The sequence below is a fragment of the Haliotis rufescens genome, unplaced genomic scaffold (assembly GCF_023055435.1).
Source record: "Haliotis rufescens isolate VD_foot unplaced genomic scaffold, xgHalRufe1.0.p SCAF_8, whole genome shotgun sequence".
Classification (NCBI taxonomy): domain Eukaryota; kingdom Metazoa; phylum Mollusca; class Gastropoda; order Lepetellida; family Haliotidae; genus Haliotis; species Haliotis rufescens.
The window spans coordinates 41,399,253-41,426,873 of record NW_025964372.1 but is presented as its reverse complement, the minus strand read 5'-3'; the positions used below and the strand labels follow the sequence as shown (position 1 = coordinate 41,426,873).

The 27,621-nt window shown below is 41.6% G+C and overlaps 2 protein-coding genes across 6 annotated transcripts in view; one reads left to right on the top strand and one right to left on the bottom strand.

Moving 5' to 3' along the window:
• The window catches only part of LOC124121682 (influenza virus NS1A-binding protein homolog A-like), a 69,299-nt gene extending 64,386 nt beyond the window's left edge, over positions 1-4,913 (top strand). For all 5 annotated transcript variants that reach the window (XM_046484731.2, XM_046484730.2, XM_046484727.2 and 2 more), the window contains exon 12: positions 217-4,913. In XM_046484731.2, the coding sequence (XP_046340687.2) occupies positions 217-659 (443 nt within the window). In that variant the 3' untranslated portion in view covers positions 660-4,913. The remainder of the gene's footprint in view (positions 1-216) is intronic.
• A 2,949-nt stretch (positions 4,914-7,862) lies between these two features.
• The window catches only part of LOC124121675 (nucleoporin NUP188-like), an 83,304-nt gene continuing 63,545 nt past the window's right edge, over positions 7,863-27,621 (bottom strand). Inside the window, exons 40-51 of the mRNA XM_048389041.1 lie at positions 25,558-25,689; positions 25,147-25,215; positions 21,839-21,946; positions 20,896-21,048; positions 19,343-19,480; positions 17,802-17,876; positions 16,464-16,588; positions 14,800-14,878; positions 13,948-14,079; positions 12,459-12,526; positions 10,129-10,258; positions 7,863-8,878 (exon numbers count right to left, since the gene is read on the bottom strand). Of these exons, the coding sequence (XP_048244998.1) occupies positions 8,672-8,878; positions 10,129-10,258; positions 12,459-12,526; positions 13,948-14,079; positions 14,800-14,878; positions 16,464-16,588; positions 17,802-17,876; positions 19,343-19,480; positions 20,896-21,048; positions 21,839-21,946; positions 25,147-25,215; positions 25,558-25,689 (1,416 nt within the window). The 3' untranslated portion in view covers positions 7,863-8,671. The remainder of the gene's footprint in view (positions 8,879-10,128; positions 10,259-12,458; positions 12,527-13,947; positions 14,080-14,799; positions 14,879-16,463; positions 16,589-17,801; positions 17,877-19,342; positions 19,481-20,895; positions 21,049-21,838; positions 21,947-25,146; positions 25,216-25,557; positions 25,690-27,621) is intronic.

The following is a 27,621-nucleotide window of genomic DNA, read 5'->3' as shown; positions in this document are numbered from 1 at the left end:
TGTGGATTGTGGGGCGGTCGGGTAGCCTAGTGGTTAAAGCGTTCGCTCGTCACGCCGAAGACCCGGGTTCGATTCCCGACATGGGTACAATGTGTGAAGCCCATTTCTGGTGTCCCCCGCCGTGATATTGCTGGAATATTGCTATAAGCGGCGTAAAATCAAACTCACTCACTCACTCTTGTGGATTGTTGATTCTTACTACTCCCATGTTTCCAGGGAAGCTGTACATTGTTGGGGGGAGTGACGGGACACAGTCGCTCAAGACAACGGAGGCGTTTGATCCCAAGGAACAACAGTGGACCTTCAACCCTGCCCTCAACACACCCCGAGCCAACGTCGGCGCCGCCATCATCGACAACAGGCTGTTTGCCGTTGGAGGATTCAGTGGCAAGCACTTCCTTGACAACATGGAATACTTTGATGTGGAACACCATGAGTGGAGCATCTTCGAACCCTTCTCACAGTCAAGGTCAAGGTCAATGTCAAATGCAAGTGACAGTTCGGGCAACAGTCTGTGTAATGGCGCCAATGGCACAAATTGTGCAATTGAGGACACTAATGGCACCAACACAAATGGTGCCAACACTAATGGCGCCAATGGTGCACCAAAAGACACTGTACAGCCACCACGTGCAACAGCTTCTGTCAATGGTCATTAGCTGTTAGCAAGGCCACAGGCTATAGATTTTGGGAGAAAATGAATATTTTTGTGGACATGATATTTCATCTCTTTGACATTTGTGGTATATTTTGTCATATGAACTATATTTGTTTAAATGCCCATTTTCTTTCTGACACACATTGATGAAGTCAGTTATTGTGGAACCATTGTTCAAGCCTACATACTTATTTGAAGAATACAAGAAGTGGGATAAGATAGGTTTAGGTTGAAAAGTTATTATCTATTATCGACTTTTAACAAATAGTTCCTCGACCTGTTCTACCCGTTCTGGGACCATTGTGTGTTGTCAGAGCAACGTCCATGTGACAGACTTGGAACTTACAAACTCGGTACATTCATCATATAGTTACTGACAGAACTTGGATGTTATTTAAACTTCAAGCCGATGAGCAGGTCTATATAATTGCTAAAAAAACCCTGGTTAATCAAGATATTCCTAACTGCCTAAATTTGGTGGTTTCATCCGTTTAGTGCATTAAGCCGTTCTGTATGGCCTCTTGTTAAGCGGCTACTTTGATTTTACCCTGTATGTCCAAAGTCCACTGAAATTTATTATAGATGTATGTTTACCTGTTAGACGTCCATATTTTAAGAATAAAATCAACTATAGATTGTATCAAAAATAAATATTATTCACTTGCCTGTCAGTAGACTTAAAAGCGTTTGGCACAGACTGAGAATTAGCAGGCTACAACTGAAACTCTAATGAAAGAGAACTTAGCTCTGTTATAAGACTTCAGTGTTGTTTAACTTTATCTTTTCTTTGCATGGTAACTGCTCAAAAGAAATTAAGGTTATTTTCATATTTAGCAATGAAGAAGCATTTATGAATTTCTGGCATATGGTTTTCATGTTACTGTAGCTTGTGTGTAAATGAACTCATTTGTAAATATGTGTGCTGTGAATCCAAGTTTATTTTTTTCTGAACAAATGTCTGTTTAAGACAAGATATCCTTTGTGAACTCATCATGAACTACCCATCTCATGAACTTTCAGTCATCGGTTGCCAGGGAAACATACATTCGGTACTTCAGATTCTACTGACAAAGAGAACTGGGAGATCATTCTTGTATGGCCCTTTCGTGTTCTTCCCACGAGGTCAGAGGGCACATGTGACCATGTGGTCCGGTTGCTGCAGGATCTGAGGATTGATGGTTCGAATCTCAGATTCGGCCAGATGTTATCTTTGGTCAGTCGGCATCGATTGCTTGTTTCACCAAACTGGAAAACATCCTCAACTTGCGGCATATCCGTGCTCGTGAATTTCACAGAATTTGTACACATCTTTAAGTTGCATCATATTCGTGCTCGTGAAATTCAGTAACTGCTACGCATCTTCAATATGGTCAGTTTTTGGCTTTCCTCATGATTTGTTTCCTGAAAGGTTGATGTAACCATGGTAACTGTATGTGTTCAAAACAGCATTCAATCAACCTCACCGCCGCATGAGATAAAATTGTTTTGATAACAGTGTTTCAATTAAGTTCCCCTTAGGCACAGAGGAATTAAGTCCAGTGTATCTCAATTTTAGGCGATCAGGGCTTTAATTTCTCAGTTTTTGGCCATCATGGCTTTAATTTTTCAGTTGTAGGTGATCAGGGCTTTAATTTCTCAGTTTTTGGCAACCGGGCACTAATTTCTGCAGTGTAGTGATACTAGTCATTGATAATCCTGTCTTATTTGACTATTTTAATTTTGCTGATAGGGTTTACAAGTGTTTATTTCTGGCTTTAGACTTGGTAAGCTTTAGACTTGAAGACTTTCTCACCAAGGTGAAGGTCAGATCTGTAGTGACCTGGAGATCAGTAGCTTTAACTCACTGTGTCCGTGAGATGGAGTTATTTGTTACATCAACTTTCACAATATTTTAGAAAGGTAAATCTCGCTCATAACAAGTATATTTTTCTATTTTAAATGTGTCCAAATGAATTTACTAGTTAAAATGTTACAAACCAAATGACTATTTTTGTTGTAAAAGGATGTTTATATGCGAGGTTTTCATGAAATGCTTTCGCGCCTTTTTTGTGTTCAATCTCATCATTTTGCTAAGGAATCAGTCGCACAAAGTACACACTATTCAGTCAGTGTGTGAAAGGGAATGTTGTATTTCTGGGTGGAGAGAAAGTCAAAGTGAAATAAATGTCCTTTAAGATGCAGTTTATTTATCATCTCATTGTTTTGTAAGTCTAAGCAGTGGGTCTGTCCCGAACCTGATATGGCAAGAGTGCTGCAACAGTCTCCCCAGCACAGTAATACTAACTGTCACATGTTGCCATGATGTGTTTTTAATTCATCGTCATCCTAGTTCAAAGAATCTTTTCTTCAACACTTCGTAAACCCGTCTGAGACTGCATCTCTTCGGTTTTTCTCCCACAAGCTGACATGCCATGATATAACTGAAATACTGTTCAAAGAAGCTCATTTAAGTCATATCCCTTACTCTGAGGGGCGTGGGGTAGCCTAGTGGTTAACGCGTTTGCTCGTCACACCGAAGATCCGGGTTCGATTCCCCACATGGGTACAATGTGTGAAGCCCATTTCTGGTGTCCCCCGTGGTATTGCTGGAATATTGCTTAAAGCGGCGTCAAACCATACTCGCTCAAAGAGGCATTAAACCTAACTCACTCAACTTGTTCAGAGCCAAACATTGCCATTAGTCCATATACCATTCATCTCAACATCCGTATCACCAGACACAAAATCATATCAACTTTGGGGATTCAGACTGTCCTATGCGTTGGGCTACACGGTGTCATTGGTAAGGGAACAACTTTTTACTTATTTTCTTAAGACGACATCCATTTTGACATCCATATGAGATAAACTTGTAATTAATTGACCCAAGAACATAGTGCACCAGACCATTTATATTCTCGAGTTCTGTACCGTTGGTTACATTAATAATGTTTGTTATTATGTACAAAAACTCTCTGTGTGTACCTAATTCGATGAGCTTTATTTTATGTATATTGAAGAAATTGTTATTTATAACATGTGATCTCATGTATCGTACAATTTGGTTTGAAAAATTGGTTTAAAAAAAAAAAATATCACCGAATGTCAGCACATTGTCTTCTCCACATAAAAGGATCGATATTCAAGATTTTCATAACATGTTTGTAAGAAATCAAATTGTGCTGAGAAGAAACATGAAATATATGTATCATTCTCGATTATCCAGTGTATCATATTGAATCTATTATGATATATTACGTAGACAGATTCAATACCTTGTCTTCGGAAGTGATGTCACCAGCTTTCTTATCACAAACTTTGCCAACCAATAAGAACCAATGAAAATACCCTTCTGAACACGTTCAGCATATTTCTGATTCAAAATCAAAGATTTATCAAGTCAGAAGCCTGTTATCAAGATTATTTAGCTAGAAAATATGTTTTGTCGAGAAATAAGACGAGAGTCAAGTCACCATGCCATAAGACATTTTGTTTTTTGTGACGGCACATAAAAGTCGAGTACTGGAAATATCTGCATGTTTAATCATGAACAGTAGGGTCAGTGGGGTAGCCTAGTGATTAAAGCATTCGCTCGTCATGCCGAAGACCCGGGTTTAATTCCCCACATTGGTACAATGTGTGCAGCCCATTTCTGATGTCCCCTGCCTTGATATTGCTGGATTATTACTAAAACCCAGGGGTAGAAACTAACATTTTTAGTCCACTAGTCCTTATAATGATAACATATATCAAAATCCTTAAAAATGGCAAATTTCTACTAGTCCTTAGGATACCTTAACTATTGGGAAGTTTGGCAAGGACTACAGGACTAGTGCCAATTTCTAACGCTGAAAACCACACTCGCTATTCATGAACATGAATTTATACATATTTTAAGCGCCGTGTCGTTCAAACCAGACCCCAAAATGTACCCTTGTATTTGTCATGACAGAAAGGAGACGGGATACACTGGACAGTGGAAGATGGTGTTGTACATAGATCTGGATGAAGTGATGGCTAGATTGTTGTGGAGATGGTCACGATTCTTTCAGCTAATCTGAGTAGTCAGAAATGAATTGTACATTCACAGATCAATTGTTCTATTATGGCAACCGAATGGGAATTGTCATAGCACAAGGGATTTCCTTGAATGTTTTTGTGGAGTCTGTGGATGTGCAAGTTGCTCTTTGATTTGCCATCAGCAGGGTACACAGTCTGGTATATTGCTTGGGTTGCGTTCATGCAATAAACAACTGGTCTGTGATCAGTAAATGTATGGATGGAGTTGGTTGTTTTTCCTGGACAAAACGACATTGGAAGTTTAACGATATTTCGAACTATCGCAATTTTACTGTATTGATAATTTAAAAATGCCAATAGTATTGTGGATAGTATGCATAACTATCGAGAGTTTCAATTAATAATATATATTTTATCAGTCCCCGCTATATTCCACAGAAATAACCACTCATTGCCGAAAATCAAATTATTTGAGTCAAAAGCTGGTTTAATCGTGTCAAGGGATATTTATTTTGTTTTGAAGTTTGCTCACCGAAAGTGCATGTCTGTAAGTTTACTGTATCTTCAGATTCACTTCAATAAGCTATTCTAGCCGTGGATAAGTTTATAATAACGGTCACGTTGTGTTATGTACGCCAGTCAGACATAGTGAGCTTATCTGAGCTGACTGCAAAGGATTCATAGCCAGAGATAACAACATTCAAATCACATATGTCAAAGGGTGGATCAACGCAGTCTTTGTCCTAATAGGCGACTAACAGGATCGGGTGGTCAGTCTCACTGACTTGGTTGATGCATGTCATTGTATCCCAATTGCGTGGTACGATGCTCATGATGTCAATCACTGGATTTTTTTATCCAGACTTGATTATTTATGGACCAGTGTCATATATTGTTTGATAGGCATTACTTAGAAGTTAACGGATGACAAGATAGACACAATTTTATGGATAACAACTTCTTTAATACTGTGAAAAGCGACATTTCGGTATAGATCCTTATACCGTTGTCAAGCAAGACTGAATGGGGGACATAGTACAGAATATATATAGTAGGTAGAGGATTAACAGTAACAACAATTGCATACATGAGTGGGATAACATTGGTAGGTGTTGACAACAAAGGGATGATGCTGTCACAACACGATTGACAGGGAACACATAGGTGGAAGCCAATAGGGACATGAAGCCAATAAACAGGATAAGTGATTATTGTTTGATGAGTTCATAGTAGGCGGGTGGGATGAAATAGCCTTGATCTCTGTTGATTGATGGCTTGTGGCGGCGAATGTGGACTGCTTCTGTTAGTTTTCTTTTAGTGAAATCATGGAGGTTTTTGGCCAGGATTTGGACGTTGTCCCAGTTGATGATGTGATTGGGAAAGTTGCTGATATGGTCCGAGATGGCTGATTTGCTGTCGGATTTAATTTAATGTCATCGCCTCTGTACTCCATCCCACACCCAGACCTGCGACCCTTAAATCCGAATCAGCGCCCTTCCGCATCGCCCTCCCGTTCATAGGAAAAGCCTCCATCATCAGCTGCCTCCTCAAACAGCAAGCCAACATCGACACCCACTTCACCAGCTCCAACTCCCTCAACACCCTGCTAAGAGCCAACGGCAGGAACACAACCAAACCCCAAGAGCCTAAAGGTGTAGTTTACAAAATTGACTGCAACTGTGGACAATCTTACGTAGGTGAATCATCCCGCCCAATCAACACCAGAATGAAAGAGCATAAAACCTCCACCATTAAATCCGACAAAAATCAGCCAGTTCGCCCCGATTATGTTTCTAGGTTTGTCAGCACCATACCTGTGCTCGTGGATTTCACTGAAGTGGTAAATGTCAAAGTCCTGCATCACTTCGGGCTTTCCTGCCACATTAAGCCATGATATAACTGGAATACTTTTAAAAGCGGCATTAAACACAACTCACTCACTATAAATAATACAAAGGAGGGTTGGTCAAAACTAGTCAATGTAGTACGTTGTTTGAGCAGTTCATTGTAAGTTTATTTGGTCTGTTGAGGTCGTTTGTATATTAGATTGGACACAGAAATGGAAACGAACGAGTAGGGAGTTGTTAGAATCAAGGTACCATTCCACTTCTCCGGCACCCAAAAAAATATTCAAAATCAGTGAAAAAAGTTATGTATTATATGCAAAGGGTGTGATACTTAAAAAAAGTCAAAAGACGATTACCGATACCCACTATGCTGATTTGCTTCATCGCCTGAAAGATTCTATCAATGAAAAGCGGCGAGGAATTCTGACTGCTACAGTGATAACAATGTTTTCTTGTGCATTTCTACTACATTTATTAAAATAATTACTGTAAATCGTGAAATTTATGCGTCTCCAAAAGAATGCGACTGCTGGTCCCTAGCCAAAAATGCGACTCAATATGAATGCGTCACCCCCCTCCTCTCAAGCATCAGTGGATTGATATCTAAAGAAAATGTCCTCTGTCAGGTTTACAGGAGAATCCTCACTTTAATCCAACCTTACATTAATCCAATCACACACCAAATAGCACTGCTTATTAGAGCTGAGTAGAGAACTTCTGCTAAAACAATACATGCGTGCTGGCTCGTGTCGGCCTTTGACGCAGTCGCAAAGAACAAAGACACCGTGTTGTGTGGGTGGCATCAGTGATGACATAAGTGAGTAGATCTTGTCTTGACCCAAGCAGTGACAATTCACAGGATATGACATTGTTTATATACTTGTGACAAGTGCTGCTCAATAAACAGTTATGTGGAATACATAGTTGTTTGTTTTCAGCATGTCTAAGTTGGTATTTCTGCTATCCAAAATGTCTTATTGTTGATATAAATGCGATGTTTAATAATGCAAGCAAATAACACTCTAATTTTTGGCATTTAATTCACGCTCGCCTTAATTTCAAGATTTACAGTATTTAGCCTTCCTTTGTTTACAGAAAATATCCCCCAGTTGGAGTGGTCAGTGAATGTTTGTTGAACGCCACAACATTTAACGGCGCTCTGTAAGTAAGCCAGTGATTGACATCATGATCATCGATCTACGCAACTGATGACATGCATGAACCAAGTCAGTGAGCCTGACGACCCCATGCCGTTAGTCGCCTCTTAACAACCAATTCTAACCTGGATCTTCACTGGGGGATCTGTAAATGTATGGCTGGAGTTGGATGTTATTCCTGGACGTAAGGAAAGACAATGGGAGTTGTCACAATTTTATTGTGTCCACATGTACATATATTTACACATCACATAATTTCACCACGCTGAAGTCTAAAATGTTTCATTGCATAGCTTCCAAATGAGCCAAGGTATGAAAAAGATTCATGAAGGCCCACAGGAGATAATATAAGAAATTAGCAGAACCTTGGACAACATAAAGTTTTGATTTTGAGATCTAATTTTGAACTGTTTTATCATCATACACTTAATAAAACCAGCTTGAGTCAAACAAAACATTATTCTTGGCTTTGCTCAGTTTTTTTCACAATCCATCTTTGCTTCTTTCCCAAAATGCAAATGCAAGAAAGAAAATTGTCTGATAAACTTAATACATATTTCGACGTCATTCTGTCAGCCCTTTATTGTTGTCTGGACTCCTTGTGTACAGGTGTCAGCAAATCCATATCGGCCAACCTGTCTTTTGTATCTTGTACCACATGGAAGTTACGCAAGAAGGATGTCAACCTTCCAGCTGTGTTCACTGTCCACAAATTGGCCCCCACTTGAGAACTTTGCTGACAAAGTCGAGATTGATTTTAACGTTGTTGCCATGTTCACAAGTTGGAACCCATCTGAGAACTTAGCTGACGAAGTCGAGATTGATTTTAACGTTGTTGCCATGTTCACAAGTTGGCCCCCATCTGAGAACTTAGCTGACGAAGTCGTGATTGATTTTGACATTGTTGCCATGTTCACGGTCCACAAGTTGGCCCCCATCTGAGAACTTAGCTGACGAAGTCGTGATTGATTTTGACATTGTTGCCATGTTCACAGTCCACAAGTTGGTCCTCATCTGAGAACTTTGCTGACGAAGTCGTGCACCAGCTTGAAGAAGGCCTGGTCCTGTGTGTTTGTGAATGCTGTCTGGGACACGGAGCGACTGAGCTGGGAGGTGCTGCTGGAGCCGCTCTGGGGGCTGGCTTGGAGTGTCCCCGGGGACGTGGGGCCCCCGCCCCCACGCCGCATGTACCGTAACATACTGGACAGGAAAGAGTTCTGAAACACACAAAACAACTCAGGCTGAAAATACAATAACTCCCAAGAAACAGTTGCTGCTCGTAAGAGGCAACTGAAACGGATTGAGAGCTCTGACTTGGCTGCTTGTGTGTCATGGTGTGAATCGATGCTCATTATCTATCACTGGATTGTCTGGTCTAGACAGGCTGCCATCATATAGCTTGAATATTGCTGAGTGCGGCTTTAAACAACATTAAAAAATTCCAAGTGTCTGTCAGATACCATTTATCTTAGGAGGAGATGTTTCAAAGCGAGCAAATGAATGTTACGTTTTTAAACAATTAATCTGTTTCTTATACACTCTAAAATCACAATTTTAGCATCGATTCGATGCATATTTTGTCTATTCTCATGATCACAGTGGTGCATTAATACATAACACAACAGTCATGAGTGACGTTATCTGGCTGACTGCTTGCCTCTCATACCTAGTGTGATGATAATACAAACTAGATAAGATCAGAGATCACTTATCAACACCATAAAGTTTCAACACAGAAGGACTTGACTGAAGCACGAGTAGCTTATCAATGAATTACAATCAGGAAAGTAGTCCATCACAATCTGAACTCAGGTCATCAGCATGGAGTAGCCAATCACGGACCTGGAATTTGATCTCGCACATATGTGTAACAATATGATGCAATACACCTGGTCACCCAGTCATTAAGCCCTAACATCCACCATGGGGTGAAAAAGTATCAACTTTACAATGCGTGAGTATGGTTTTATGCTGCTTTTAGCAATATTCCAGAAATTCACAGCGGGGTTCACACATTGTGCCCATGCTGGGAATCGAACCCTCGTCTTCGGCATGATGAGCCAATGCTTTAACCACTAGGCTACACCACCGCCCCCTTACATTACAGTGAGTGAGTTGGGTTTAACGCTGCTTTGAACAGTATTCCAGTTATATCACAGCGTGTCAGTTTAATGTGGGAGGAAAGCCCAAAGTGATGCAGGATTGACGTTTACCACTTTGGTGAAACCCACGAGCAGGGGTATGGTGCTGACAAACCTACAAACATAATCAGGGTTAACCAGAATCCGAACCAGGATCATAAGTTTCTTGTGTGCCCAAGTCACGCAACTCTTCACAATGAATTGCTGTGCTTTAAGCAACTGTACCACACCAATCTTATTTAGATTGAAGAAGCTAAAAAGCAAGAAAAATCTGTACATGTCCCGCCATAACCCCTGATTACTGAAGATGAACAGCCAGTTCTCACCAGTTCAGCTCCAAGTTCTCGCTTGAGGAACTGTTTTTCTCGTGACGAGAGTCCGGGTGTGCGGAGGTAGTGACAGGCCTGGGACATGATGATGTACAGCGAGTTCTCCATCACGTACAGCACGAGGCTTCTGACAACAGCCACATCAATACACATTACAGCGGAGCACAGCGCAGCAGATCAGGTGAAGAATATATGGGAATTGTTCAAACGATTATACAAGCATAAAACTTTACATCAATATTCCAACATGTACCGATATTAACAGTTGGTAGCCATCTTGAACTTTGACAGACATCTTGGATTTTTGGATAGCTAACATATTTTTCTCAGTATATATACTGGTACAGTCTGCAATAGTAATGCTAAATTGTACATGAATGACGCAAAGAGCAAAAGCATTTTTCACATATTGTGTACACAGGGAAAAAATTTGTCAGCCATCCTAAATCCAAGATGGCTGTCAAAGTTCAAGATGGCTACCAACTGTCACAATCATCTATTTGTGACATAGAAATTCATATAATTATCCAGTTTAGGCAAATAACCTACATCTTCTAACTATGTTGGCAATATCACAATGGCATGTAAATCTAGTCAGGTAATGCACGTCACGGGTAGACACCACTGGTCATACGTAACTAGTCCAGGGATCATTTTGGACTAGTAGCTTATGTAACATTACTAGCTTGACAGAAGTGTTTTTCTCAGTGCTAATAAGCAGTACTATTTGCTGTTTGATTGGATTAAGGTAAGGATATGTATCATTCCACTGGGGATGGGGTGGGTGAGTGGCATTGATTTTGAGAGGGGTCAGCAGTCGTATTAATTTGGAGACGCATTAATTTCAAGATTTACAGCACCGGTATTAGCTCACATGGCCAGTAGGATTGCACGGTAATACCGGTATAGTGCAATACGCTTTAGAAAAGATATGTATTGCAATCAAGGTTTTACCTTGACTTACAAAAGTGGGGGTCCAGGGCACCCCCAAGAATTTATTTTAAGGGTCCTTACAATTGGGTATGGTTTTATGCCACTTTTAGCAATGGTTCAGCAATATCATGGCGGGGAACACTAGAAATGGGCTTCACACACTACCCATGTGGGGAATCAAACCAGGGCCTTCTGCGTGATGAGTGAACGCTTTAACTACTAAACTACCCCACCGCCCCGGGTCCTTACAATTGGTTGGTTGGTTTGTTGTTTTACGCCGCACTCAGCAATATTCCAGCTATATGACAGTGGTCTGTAAATAATCGAGTCTGGACCAGACAATCCAGTGATTGATATCATGAGCATCGATCCACGCAATTGGGATCGATGACATGCATCAACCAAGTCAGCGAGCCTGACCACCCGATCCCGTTAGTCGCCTTTTACGACAAGCATAGTCGCCTTTTACGGCAAGCATGGGTTGCTGAAGACCTATTCTACCCCGGAATCTTCACAAGCAATATGGGGTCCTCTAAAGTAATGAAATGTTTGTAGTACACTGTACATTTTGACAATTACTTTAGAGCTTGGAATGAATGAATGATCATGTGGACAGTGGTCATGAATCGATTGATGGATGAACTGACAGACACCCATAGCTGCTCTTGATGCGCTGGAGGTACCATGAATGTTACTGTGTATCCCGAGGGACGCAGTATATTCTTTTTCTGCGTCCAATCTCAAGATTTGTGCTCACTGGACACACATTTGTGCGTCATGTTGTAATATTTTTCTGTGTTCTAGTATTTTGGATTAAAAAAATATATGACATGTGTTGTTATTATTTGTCACATTTAACTCAAAATCAACACAAATTCTTTCACAAATGATGTTCCCTTCGAAATTGTTTGTCAAAATGCGGGAATATGGAAGCGATTTATTTCTCACATTGTTATCTCCCCTGTATCCATGACTACAAAATGGCAGCGACTGACCATGAGTACTATTTTCTTCAGTATGTTTTGTTTGTTTGTTTAACGCCGCACTCAGCAATATTCCAGCTCTATGACGGCGGTCTGTAAATAATCGAGTCTGGACTAGACAATCCAGTGATTGACATCATGAGCTTCGATCCACGCAATTGGGAAACGATGACATGCATCAACCAAGTCAGCAAGCCTGACCACCCGATCCCGTTAGTCGCCTCTTACGACAAGCATAGTCGCCAATTACGGCAAGCATGGGTTGCTGGAGACCTATTTTACCCCGGATCTTCACGGGTCTACTTCAGTATGTAGTAAATAGGATCTCCCTGTCAATCACTTACGCAACATCTTGCAATACACATCTTTTGCCAATATACAACACTACAAACCAGGGTTTGAAGCACTCACTTCGGTATATGCTGACTTGTGGCTGCTTCTGGTGACCGATGTGGCGACCCCGTCCCTCTTGGGTCCAGCTGCAAACACCAATGGTCTTATGAATGTCAAATCCATTACCGGTATAATGCGCCTCCAAGTGAAAGCTCGTGGCGCTACATTATTATTCCCGGTCAAGGAATCAGTGTGCACGTCATATCCATTCTCAGCTCCCTTGGGAGTATACAGCCCAAGCTGCCTCCTAGGCGCTAGAAGGTTAGTAATCTCATTACCACCTCATTCTACCAAGTACTCATAAACTGCTTGGTGAACAGAGAGATATTTCAAGCAAAGTTACTCTCCTAAGAGGACACCACATGTGCTCCATGTGTTTCAGTGTGGGGCAGGACCAAAACTCTCAGAAGTCAAGCTGTCGAACATAGTCAGCCTGATTTGTGGCCTGTGCGCTGAGGTGAGGTGAGGTGAAATGGGGTTTAACGTCGCGTCCAAGATTATTACACTTTTATAGCGACTTGCATGTACGTGTGTGTGTTTGTGTGGCTCCTTGAACTAGTCCGGACAGATGCCGATTTATAGTGCTAGCTCACTGAGATACCATGCCGCACAGTTTAACATGAATATCCCACTCAGACACAGTATACTGACTCCGAGCCGACCAGTCCTTGTTTTAGCCCCTTAATGCCGAGCGCCAGACAGGGTAACAACAAGTACCATCTTTTAACGTCTTTTGGTATGACGCGGCCGGGGATCGAACCGGGCGGACGCTCTACCACTAGACCACGGAGGCGGTCACCTGTGTGCTGAAGACAGACCCCACTCCAACACAAGGCCCTGATGACTATCTGGTCTCTGAGGCTAGTCACAACACCTGTTTCATGTGCCCTAGTGCACTATTCCAGCTATATGATGGTGGTCTGTAAATAATCGAGTCTGGACCAGACAGTCCAGTGATTGGCATCATGAGCACCGGTCAATGCAATTGGGATACGATGACATGCATCAACCAAGACAGCGAGCCTGACCACCCGATCTTGTTGGTCGCTTCTTACAACAAGCATACCGTATATGGCTGTGTTTAAAGCGACCCCACATATAGGACACATATGTGGAATGAAGCACATCACAAGTGCGCACACAAACCTTATATATGCAATAAAAATATGTTTATCTTGCATTGTTTTTTCTACAATGATTGGTCGCGTGTGTAACTCCAGCACATGTTGCCATTTTGTGTTTAGTTGCCTATGGCAAGCTTGGGCTGCTGAAGACCTATTCTGACCTGACCAGTCCTTTTATCCCCTAAATGCCGAGCACCAGGCAGGGTAACAACAAGTACCACATCTTAACTTCATTTGGTATGACATGACCAGGGCCCTATTCCACACAGTGGCCTTAGTTCTACGACTGCTGTTTTGTGGAACGAGGCCCAAGGATTGCACCGACTAGGCACTCGATTTGTGTGATACAACCAGGGATTAAACCTGCTGGGCACTAGACTCACCTTGCTGAGTATCCTGTAGCAGGTGGTCACACAGGAGATGAAGGTGCCGAAGGTGGGCTGTGTCTCCTGGTCTACTGACGGAGTGCTGAACCCCAGGCCCAGGAAACAGTCAAACTCACTGATGTCCATGCTCTGAGGTGAGACAAGCAATTCAGGGATACTAACACACTAGAACCTGACAATGTAACATGGCCACAAAATGCTTACTCTTTGTCTTTTTTTTTCAATTATTTCTTAGTTCTGTTTTCCCCATCACGCTTCCTGACTTCTTCCACTACTTCCATCTTTCAAACTCAAAATATTTTTTTTTGCAAAAACAATCAACACCCCAAACCATAGAAAGGCAACAGTTCATCACTAGACCTATCTATCAGCCAAGTTTGGCGAGGAAATATGGTACGTTTTTTCAAGATCTGCTCCAGAAACGAGCACTACCGCCATTTTCAGTCTAAGTCAAAATTGTTGCTATGGAAACTCATTAAAATACATTTTAAAAAAATGAAAAGGCACCAGTTCACCACTAGACCTATCTATGTGCCACGTTTGGTTAAGATATCTCTAATGTTTTTTGAGTTCTGCTCCAGAAACGAAATGTGACGGACCGACAGATGGACGGAAGTATGGACATTCAGATGGACAGCACCAAGGACGAGATGTCATCTTGTTTTTCTTAGCAGACAAGTCAATATTCATCACGTGACAGGTCAATACTGATCATGTGATGAGTCAGAAGGTCAGTGTCAGTCACATGATTTCTGGGTCTATATTGAAATGCATATTTGTCACGTGATACAGAATAACAAATGAAATTGCAAGATTATTAATAGAGGAATAGCAACATGCTGTGTTTACCTGGTCCAGGAGGACTTCGCACAGGTCGGGGGTGAAATGTTTCAGCGCCGTCAGACTCCGAGACAAAATACTCAACATTCTGAAAACATAAAGTCCAAACAACATGCAGCTGGGTGTAGTTCCATGACCAGGCTATGATAAGTTGTGTCCAGTTGTTTGTTGTTTAACCCTGCAGCATTATTCCAGTTATATGACGCTGGTCTGTACAAGTGAGTCCTACCTGTCATTCAGCATGTTATTCTAGAACCGTATTCCCTACCTGTCATACAGCATGTTATTCTAGAACCGTATTCCCTACCTGTCATTCAGCATGTTATTCTAGAACCGTATTCCCTGCCTGTCATTCAGCATGTTATTCTAGAACCGTATTCCCTACCTGTCATTCAGCATGTTATTCTAGAACCGTATTCCCTACCTGTCATTCAGCATGTTATTCTAGAACCATATTCCCCACCTGTCATTCAGCATGTTATTCTAGAACCGTATTCCCTACCTGTCATTCAGCATGTTATTCTAGAACCGTATTCCCTACCTGTCATTCAGCATGTTATTCTAGAACCGTATTCCCTACCTGTCATACAGCATGTTATTCTAGAACCGTATTCCCTACCTGTCATTCAGCATGTTATTCTAGAACCGTGTTCCCTACCTGTCATTCAGCATGTTATTCTAGAACCGTGTTCCCTACCTGTCATTCGGGCATGTTATTCTAGAACCGTATTCCCTACCTGTCATTCAGCATGTTATTCTAGAACTGTGTTCCCTACCTGTCATTCAGCATGTTATTCTAGAACCGTATTCCCTACCTGTCATTCAGCATGTTATTCTAGAACCGTATTCCCCACCTGTCATACAGCATGTTATTCTAGAACCGTATTCCCTACCTGTCATACAGCATGTTATTCTAGAACCGTATTCCCTACCTGTCATTCAGCATGTTATTCTAGAACCGTATTCCCTACCTGTCATTCAGCATGTTATTCTAGAACCGTATTCCCTACCTGTCATACAGCATGTTATTCTAGAACCGTTTTCCCCACCTGTCATACAGCATGTTATTCTAGAACCGTATTCCCTACCTGTCATTCAGCATGTTATTCTAGAACCGTATTCCCTACCTGTCATACAGCATGTTATTCTAGAACCGTATTCCCTTCCTGTCATTCAGCATGTTATTCTAGAACCGTATTCCCTACCTGTCATTCAGCATGTTATTCTAGAACCGTATTCCCTACCTGTCATTCAGCATGTTATTCTAGAACCGTATTCCCTACCTGTCATACAGCATGTTATTCTAGAACCGTATTCCCTACCTGTCATTCAGCATGTTATTCTAGAACCGTATCCCCCACCTGTCATTCAGCATGTTATTCTAGAACCGTATTCCCTACCTGTCATTCAGCATGTTATTCTAGAACCGTATTCCCTACCTGTCATTCAGCATGTTATTCTAGAACCGTATTCCCTACCTGTCATTCAGCATGTTATTCTAGAACCGTATTCCCTACCTGTCATACAGCATGTTATTCTAGAACCGTATTCCCTACCTGTCATTCAGCATGTTATTCTAGAACCGTATTCCCCACCTGTCATTCAGCATGTTATTCTAGAACCGTATTCCCTACCTGTCATTCAGCATGTTATTCTAGAACCGTATTCCCTACCTGAGTTGGACACAGACCAGCTGTGTGGTGGGTTGCTCCAGGTCTTCAGTGGATGCCTGGTGCTGCAGCATGGGGGATGAGTGGAAGGAGTCCTTCTTGCTAACTCGGTCCTGGCCACGTTGTTGCTGCAATGTCAGATGTTACAACCTTTAGGAGGAAGCCATGTTGGTTTACTAAAGCCACTGGAGAACGTGGTATGATGTATACATTCAAATTGTGATGGATATTGGCCTTGTTTTTTAATTGAAATATAATGTAAAAAATTATAAATGTATAAATGTATATACTGTATGTGTTCTTTCATCTGTAATTTGTTATAAACCCAGGGCCCGTTCCACAAAGTGATCGTAGCACTAAGGTGATCGTAACTCCTATATTTTAACATAGACTTATGACAGTCATAGCACTAAGGTGATCTTAACCCCCATATATTGACATAGACTTACGACAGTCATAGTACTACGATCGCTTTGTGGAACAGGGCCCTGAAAAAAAATACCCAAAATGACTTGAAGTTTTTCTTTATTCTGTACTGAAAGTTCCCAGACAGAATCAACACTTTCAACAGTAGGCCAACAATAAAATGCAAGAGATAAAAAAATGTTCATTTAAGATATTTCTTTAAAAATTATTCAAATGTAGGCCTCCACATTATTCAGGCATGCAACTTGTACCAGCAGGTGGAGACCTTTACCCAAGGGAGACAACTGTGACAAGCTACCTGTTACCCTAAGTTTGCTGGGGACTTACAGACCCTTTTCTAGCAGGTGGAGATCAACCAATGTCACACTCCTACCCAGGGTTCCATGCAGCCAGCATAATACCTCTGCCACAGGCCAGTGCCATGTGATGATTCGTCACATCTTACACAGTCCATTCAAGATATTGCATGTGTTTTTCATCTGTTTCATTTTTGACAAGTCTACACATCTAGATAAACATGTCATAGAATGGTTTCAGAAAATATCCTAAAATGTGAAAATCTATTTCCATTTGCGTAGTTATCCTTTGTTTACATTGGCTGTGCGGCTCCACATGCTGTCATCGAAGCTCTACGAAGAGTAGCGATATGGTCACTTAGATGTTTAAATATATATTGTCACGCACCTCACTTTCGCAGTTCTAGTAGAATATCTAAATACTTATAAAAAAGAATATGTAAAGCCCCCCCAAAATACTTGCATTAGGCCAATCTGTTTTCATTTCAGAATAAGCATGTTTGTTTACAAACAAGAGTAAAGTTCGGTCACATGATATGCAAATTAGCCTGTGGCAGTGGTGTTACGCTAAGTCACCACTGCACCGAGTGTGAACCTAAGAGAGACTACTCTCACTGACCTCGAGGACGTACAGCAGATATCGAGGTCTGATGAGTAGTGCTATGAAGGTCTGGTTCATGTACACCATGGAGGTCTGAAACACAACACGTGTGAAAATACAGCATCCTGTGTTTCCTCAAGTCTGAAAATCAACTGTCCATATGTGTCACTTTTTCCCAAGTGTGCTCTGAGAAAAACTTAATCCACGTCAAAATACATCCACTAGTATCTGTCCTAGGAAAAGCACTTAAAGGCAGACAAAACTATGACAAAGAAGACACAATTTATGAATAACAAAATCTTTAATAACTGTAAAGGCGACGTTTCGGTATAGACCCTTAACTGTTGTCAAGCAAGACTAAACGTCGCCTTTACAGTTATTTAAGAAGTTGTTATCCATAACTTGTGTCTACTTTGTCATCCGACAACTTCTAAGTAATGCCTATCAAACAATTCAGACAAAACTATAATTTTGTTTTAAACATGGACATACACAAAAATTATATAAAATTAAAACTGTTTTTAGATTCTGTGATTGATTGAAAATATATTTTTGTCAATTCGTTTTGTTCAATGTCATTTATGAACTTTCAGTAGGGAATTAATCTCAAAATCAACTATGATAACATTCTAATTATTGTTTCAATTTGCTGCCTGCCTCTTCATCAATAATACCCATAAATAAAATCCCAAAAATTATCTTCATCTTAGCTAATTACATGACAAAAATTATCTGCAGATTTCCCCCAAGTTAAAGTCAAAACTACCAATGGTGAAGATAGCTGCATAACCAAATGTGACTTGCTGTCCAATATTTGCATAACATCAAAGGTCATAATGGTTTGCCAGGTATGTGATATCACAGCAGCCTAATCGAGAATCCTGCCCTGAGTGTCTTTAGAAATCAAATATATCAGCACGGGTCAATGAAAGTTTAACCCTCCGAGGCTTGGAGAGGAGGAGATTCTATTGATCACCCAAAATCATTCTTCCTACATTTTTCACTTTGTAAACAGTAATAACCAGTGTGAAAATGTAAACAGTATACAGCCAACCAGCTTCAGTCATAGAGAGATAAGGGATGTCATTTGACCCGTGAAGATCTGTGATAGAACAGGTCTTCAGCAACCCATGCTTGTCGTAAAAGGCGACTAACGGGATCGGGTGGTCAGGCTCGCTGACTTGGTTGATGCATGTCATCATTTCCCAATTACGTGGATCAATGCTCATGATGTCAAACACTGGATTGTCTTGTCCAGACACGATTATTTACAGACTGCCGTCATATAGCTGAAATATTGCTGACTGTGGCGTTAAACAACAAACAAACAAACAAACAGATATCATTTGATTGTGATGTCATGGTCACAGATAACATCACAATGGAATTATTATTATTAAGATTATTATTATTAAGCCAGTTTTAGGGTATAAACCAAGATCGGTAACCAATCAGTGTTAACTTCCACAACAGCAACGATTACAAAACCCCAGAGAGTAACGATAGTAATCGGCTCAATGACTAGCGTCTGTTGTGTCCCTAACAACTAGGTAACTAACCAGGAACTTGTCGAGCACGTCCGGCAGATGTAGGCGCCACTCCCGGCTGAAGGCGGACAGCTGACAGATGAAGTCACATGACGACTCCGCCTCCCTGAGTGCCGTGTCCAGGAGGCTGATGCGGGCGATCTCCATCGACTGGGTAAACAGGAGCCGATGTTACATACTGGTCAACCTCATGACTCCCTACCTGTTGCATTATCCCTTACACCTCTGTCATATTATCACAATATTCCTACCTCCCTGTATTATATTTTAAAACTTGGCCCAGCTACACGTGTTGTCTTAAAATGTGGCCCACCTACCTTTGTCATATTATCACAATATTCCTACCTACCTGTATTATATTTTAAAAACTGGCCCATCCACGTGTGTTATCATAAAATGTGGCCCACCTACCTGTGTCTTATAATAAAAATGTGGCCCACCCACCTGTTTTATTATAAAATGTGTCCAACCTACCTGTTGTCATAAAATGTGGCCCACCTATCTGTGTTATAATATCACAATATTCCTACCAACCTGTGTTATATTTTAAAATATGGACCATCTACCTGTGTTATATCATAAACTGTGGCCCACCTACATGTTTTACATTATAAACTGTGGCCCACCTACCTGTGTTACATTATAAAATGTGGCTCACCTACCTGTGTTATATCATAACCTGTGGCCCACCTACCTGTGTTATATCATAACCTGTGGCCCACCTACCTGTGTTATATCATAAACTGTGGCCCACCTACATGTTTAACATTATAAACTGTGGCCCACCTACCTGTTACATAATAAAATGTGACCCACCTACCTGTGTTATATCAAACTGTGGCCCATCTTCATGTTTTACATTATAACCTGTGGCCCACCTACCTGTTACATAATAAAATGTGACCCACCTACCTGTGTTATATCAAACTGTGGCCCATCTTCATGTTTTACATTATAACCTGTGGCCCACCTACCTGTGTTACATTATAAAATGTGACCCACCTGCCTGTGTTATATCACAAACTGTGGCCCACCTACATGTTTAACATTATAAATTGTGGCCCACCTACCAGTGTTAAATTATAAAATGTGGCCCACCCCCGTGTTATATCAATACACTGTGACCCACCAAGTTTATGTGCTCCACCCACCTGTGTTATGACATCTTTATTTGCTCCACCCACTATGTTATCCCATCTATATTTGCTCCACCCACCTGTTATCAGATCTTAATGTGCTCCACCCACCTGTGTTATCACATCTATATTTGCTTCACCAACCTGTTATCACATGTTTATGTACTCCACCCACCTGTGTTATCACATCTTCATTTGCTCCACCCACCTGTCATCCAAGTTTATGTGCTCCACCCACCTGTGTTATCACATCTTTATTTGCTCCACCCACCTGTTATCACATGTTTATGTGCTCCACCCACCTGTTATCACATGTTTATGTGCTCCACCCACTGTGTTATCACATTTTGGTGTGCTCCCCCCACATTGTTATGACATCTTTATGTGCCCCACCCACTGTGTTTTTACATGTTTATGTGCCCCGCCCACCTGTGTTATCCTGTCCTGATGTGCCCCGGCGAAGCTGAGAGCGTCCTCCAGGAAGGAGTGTCGGAGTGCGGCCAGCACTGTGGAGTACACCTCCATGCACAGGCAGTACACGTTGTGCCACGACTGGACCATGGGCACGAAGAAACTGCCAGACTGAAAACAGATGACATCAGCGTAAACAACAAACATACTCATCTTCCCAAACAGTTATAAGATAATAGTTACCACATGTGTGACTACTTAAGGAGGTCACTGCAATCAAAAAGAATGTTTGGAAAGAGAGTGAGGCGTTGCGAGGCAAAGAGAACTGGGGTGCAACATAAAAAGTTATGTCATTTCTATAGTGACGTGCATGCATGTGTGTGTGTGGATGCTGGTACTAGTCTGGACTTGTGCCAGTCTTATAATGCTAGCTAGCCCACTGAGACACCAGGCCACAGTTTAACATGAATACCCCACTCAGACCCCATTCAGACATAGTATACTGACTCCAAGCTGACCAGTCCTTGTTTTACTGCTGAGTGCCATGCAGGGTAACAATTACCATCATTTAAGGCCTTTTGGTGAGACACAGCAGGAAAACGAATTACTGACCTGCTTTGTCTGGGATGCCACCCTTTCCACTAGACCACGTAGGCGGTCAACATCACATCGTTTCAGACTATATATATATATATACATCCTCCGTGAAGATCTGGGCTAGTATAGGCCTTCCGCAACCAATGCTTGTCGTAAAAGGTGACTAATGGGATCGGGTGGTCAGGCTCGCTGACTTGGTTGATGCATGTCATCATATCCTTATTGCGTAGATCTAGGCTTATGTCAATCACTGGATTGTCTGGTCCAGGCTCGATTATTCACAGAGTGCCGTCATAGAGCTAAATAATTGCTGAGTGCGTCGTTAAACAACAAACAAACAAAACAATGGTTATATCGCCCCTACCTTGAGGGGCACGGCTGGCCTGGAGTAGATGTCCTCGTTGGTGTAGCAGTTGGTGACCACCAGACAGGTGTGGGGGGTCAGGTCCGCCAGGGACAGGGCCGCTGACCCCTGCAACACAACACACAGTTAGCCAACGCTGCACCTACATTACATGCACATCTACCTTGACTGTACACACGTTTACGTTGACTGCACACATTTACCAAGACTGTATATATGTTTACCTTGACTGTACACATCTACCTTGACTGTACACACGTTTACGTTGACTGTACACATTTACCAAGACTGTATATACGTTTACCTTGACTGTACACATCTACCTTGACTGTACACACGTTTACGTTGACTGTACACATTTACCAAGACTGTATATACGTTTACTTTGACTGTACACATCTACCTTGACTGTACACACGTTTACGTTGACTGTACACACGTTTACATTGACTGTATATATGTTAACGTTGACTGTACACACATTTACATTGACAGTACACACGTTTACCTTGACTGTACACACATCTACCTTGACTGTACACACGTTTACCTTGAATGTACACACGTTTACCTTGACTGTACACACGTTTACCCTGACTATACACACATTTACCTTGACTGTACACATGTTTACGTTGACTGTACACACGTTTACCATGACTGTATACATATTTAACTTGAATGTACACACGTTTACGTTGACTGTACACACATTTACCTTGACTGTACATACGTTTACCCTGACTGTTCACACATTTACCTTGACTGTACATACGTTTACCCTGACTGTACACACATTTACCTTGACTGTACATACGTTTACCTTGACTGTACATACATTTACCTTGACTGTACATACGTTTACCCTGACTGTACATACGTTTATCCTGACTGTACACACGTTTACCCTGACTGTACACACATTTACCTTGACTGTACATACATTTACCCTGACTGTAAACACATTTACCTTGACTGTACATACATTTACCCTGACTGTACACACATTTACCTTGACTGTACATACGTTTACCCTGACTGTACACACATTTACCTTGACTGTACATACGTTTACCCTGACTGTACATACGTTTACCTTGACTGTACACACGTTTACCCTGACTGTACACACATTTACCTTGACTGTACATACGTTTACCCTGACTGTACACACATTTACCTTGACTGTACATACGTTTACCCTGACTGTACACACGTTTACCCTGACTGTACACACGTTTACCTTGACTGTACATACATTTACCCTGACTGTACATACGTTTACCCTGACTGTACACAGGTTTACGTTGACTGTACATACATTTACCTTGACTGTACATACGTTTACCCTGACTGTACATACGTTTATCCTGACTGTACACACGTTTACCCTGACTGTACACACATTTACCTTGACTGTACATACATTTACCCTGACTGTAAACACATTTACCTTGACTGTACATACATTTACCCTGACTGTACACACATTTACCTTGACTGTACATACGTTTACCCTGACTGTACACAGGTTTACGTTGACTGTACATACATTTACCTTGACTGTACACACGTTTACTTTGACTGTACACACGTTAACCATGACTACACACGTTTACGTTGACTGTACACACGTTTACATTGACTGTACACACGTTTACGTTGACTGTACACACATTTACATTGACAGTACACACGTTTACCTTGACTGTACACACGTTTACCTTGACTGTACACACGTTTACCCTGACTGTACACACATTTACCTTGACTGTACATACGTTTACCCTGACTGTACACACATTTACCTTGACTGTACATACATTTACCCTGACTGTAAACACATTTACCTTGACTGTACATACATTTACCCTGACTGTACACACATTTACCTTGACTGTACATACGTTTACCCTGACTGTACACACATTTACCTTGACTGTACATACGTTTACCCTGACTGTACATACGTTTACCTTGACTGTATATATGTTAACGTTGACTGTACACACATTTACCTTGACTGTACATACGTTTACCCTGACTGTACACACATTTACCTTGACTGTACATACGTTTACCCTGACTGTACACACGTTTACCCTGACTGTACACACGTTTACCTTGACTGTACATACATTTACCCTGACTGTACATACGTTTACCCTGACTGTACACAGGTTTACGTTGACTGTACATACATTTACCTTGACTGTACACACGTTTACTTTGACTGTACACACGTTAACCATGACTACACACGTTTACGTTGACTGTACACACGTTTACATTGACTGTACACACGTTTACGTTGACTGTACACACATTTACATTGACAGTACACACGTTTACCTTGACTGTACACACGTTTACCTTGACTGTAAACAAATTTACCCTGACTGTATATACGTTTACCCTGACTGTATATACGATAACGTTGACTGTACACAAATTTACATTGACTGTACACAGGTTTACGTTGACTGTACACACGTTTACCATGACTGTACACACGTTTACCATGACTGTATATACGATAACGTTGACTGTACACACATTTACATTGACTGTACACACGTTTACCTTGACTGTACACACGTTTACCATGACAGTACACACGTTTACATTGACTATACACACATTTACCTTGACTGTACACACGTTTACCTTGACTGTACACACGTTTACCATGACTGTATACACGTTTGCGATGACTGTACACACGTTAACCATGACTGTACACACGTTTACATTGACTGTGCACACGTTTACCATGACTGTACACACGTTTACGTTGACTGTACACACGTTTACGTTGACTGTACACACGTTTACGTTGACTGTACAGTCGTTTACGTTGACTGTACACACGTTTACCATGACTAAACACACGTTTACGTTGACTGTTCACACATTTACCATGATTGTATACACGTTTGCGTTGACTGTACACACGTTTACGTTGACTGTACACACGTTAACCATGACTGTATACACGTTTACCTTGACTGTATACACGTTTACCTTGACTGTACACATGTTTACGTTGACTGTACACACGTTTACCATGACTGTATACACGTTTGCGTTGACTGTACACACGTTTACCTTGACTGTATACACGTTTACCATGACTGTATACACGTTTACCTTGACTGTATACACGTTTACCTTGACTGCATACACGTTTACCATGTCTGTTCACACGTTTACCATGACTGTATACACGTTTACCTTGACTGTACACACACATTTCTTTAAGTGAACCTAGGGTAAATCCTAACAGCAACACCAGGAGGTGCACCTACCCTTTCTGACCGCGCCACGCTGAGCAGCAGCAGGAACACAGCATGCACATACGGCAGTCCTCGCTTGGCCTGCAGGCACAAAACAGTCATTGATATGTTATCAAAGTTGTTGTATTAGTTTTTATATTTCAAAATCTTTGTACCCATTCTCTTTTCATACTAACAGTTTGTAGTTAAATATACAGAGATTATTATTGTTCCTGAATAATTAGGGAAAAGAATATTATCATTATTACCGTTGTTGTTGTTGTTATTATTATTTATTCATTTATTTATTTATTAATATGCAGCATATAAAGATAAAAGTTTATTTAAAAATTATTTTTTAATTATCATTATTATGGTTGCTGGATTGGCCATCAAGATGTTATAACACTGCCTTCTTGTACAGTGTGACATTGCAGTGCCTACCTTCATGAAGGACTCCACCGAGATGAGCAGAGTCTGCAGGATGGAGTGCTGCTGCAGGATGGGCATCCACACCTGGTCGTCCCCGATCACCTCGATCAGTTCCTCCAGCAGACTACAGGTGACAATCTGAAGCTGTGAGTCACACAACACATGTATAATGAACTACACACTGACTCAACACCTGGTCTTCCCCGATCACCTCGATCAGTTCCCCCAGCAGACTACAGGTGACAATCTGAAGCTGTGAGTCACACAACACATGTATAATGAACTGTATAATGAACTACACACTGACACCACACCTGGTCTTCCCCGACCACCTCGATCAGTTCCTTCAGCGACTACAGGTGACAATCTGAAGCTGTGAGTCACACAACACATGTATAATGAACTACACACTGACTCCACACCTGGTCGTCCCCGATCACCTCGATCAGTTCCTCAAGCAGACTACAGGTGACAATCTGAAGCTGTGAGTCACACAACACATGTATAATGAACCACACACTGACTCCACACCTGGTCGTCCCCGATCACCTCGATCAGTTCCTCAAGCAGACTACAGGTGACAATCTGAAGCTGTGAGTCACACAACACATGTATAATGAACCACACACTGACACCACACCTGGTCGTCCCCGATCACCTCGATCAGTTCCTCAAGCAGACTACAGGTGACAATCTGAAGCTGTGAGTCACACAACACATGTATAATTAACCACACACTGACTCCACACCTGGTCGTCCCCGATCACCTCGATCAGTTCCTCCAGCAGACTACAGGTGACAATCTGAAGCTGTGAGTCACACAACACATGTATAATGAACTACACACTGACTCCACACCTGGTCGTCCCCGATCACCTCGATCAGTTCCTCCAGCAGACCACAGATGACAATCTGAAGCTGTGAGTCACAAAACACGCATTATAGACAAATATTACACGTAAACAAATAGAGCAATCCTATTGGCCAGTCATTGTCTTGTGATAACCCAAACAAATCAGATGAATAGTCTGTACAGACATCATGATGTCATAGCTACCTATGTGATGTCCCTTGCTTCTCACATCCCAATGCATGTTGGGTTACATAGCGAGAGTAGGAGGTCGGGCACAAGGTATATCTAAATGTCACACAAAATATTTTACCGAACATTAGTTTTGTAACTTGTGAGCTTGTAATAATATATTCTTCACATGCTCGAGTATCGATGGACAGGATTTTACAAGCAGAAAGTTCAGGTACCCTACACGACTGTTGGTCTCATGGCATACAGAGCCAATCAGCTCAGACAGACACTAGTCCTGGTCACCGCTGCTCGTATCTCCCAGTAGACTGCAGCTCACTTCCAGTGTTTGTGAGTTGCGTGTTATTCTTTGAATACCATCATAGTTATATCATGGCGTATCAGCTTAATGTGGGAGGAAAGCCTGTGGTGAAATGGGGTTTAACATCCATTAAAGATGGATACCTCTCACAAACGCAGCATACTGAATCTGACCCGGCCAGTCAGGGAAAAACTCGATCTTTTAATGTCTTTTGGTTTGACACGACTGGGGATTGAACCACAAACCTTCTGCTCTCCTGGTAGACATACCTTTTCCACTAGACCACTAGTCTGGAAAGACCTGTAGAGAAACCGATCTTAGATCTTAACCAACAAGAACTGGTAGGTGTTGACAACCTATCATCGTAATTGGCACGACTCTAGGAATGAAAACCCCTGTCCATGAGGCCTGGGACAGCCACACCCCAAATCATAACTTGAAGTGAGGCGAAACAGGGTTTGACGAGCAAGATTATTGCACTTATATAGCAATGTGCATGCCCGTGTGTGTGTGTGGCTGCTTGTACTAGTCTGGACTGATTTTATAGTGCCAGTCCACTGTGATACCATGCCGCAATTTAACATGAATACCCCACTCAGACACAGTATACTGACTCCGAGCCGACCAGTCCTTGTTTTAGCCCCTTAATGCCGAGCGCCAGACAGGGTAACAACAAGTAACATATTTTTTTTATGATGTGGATCGAACCCCGGACCTTCCGTTCTCTGGGTGC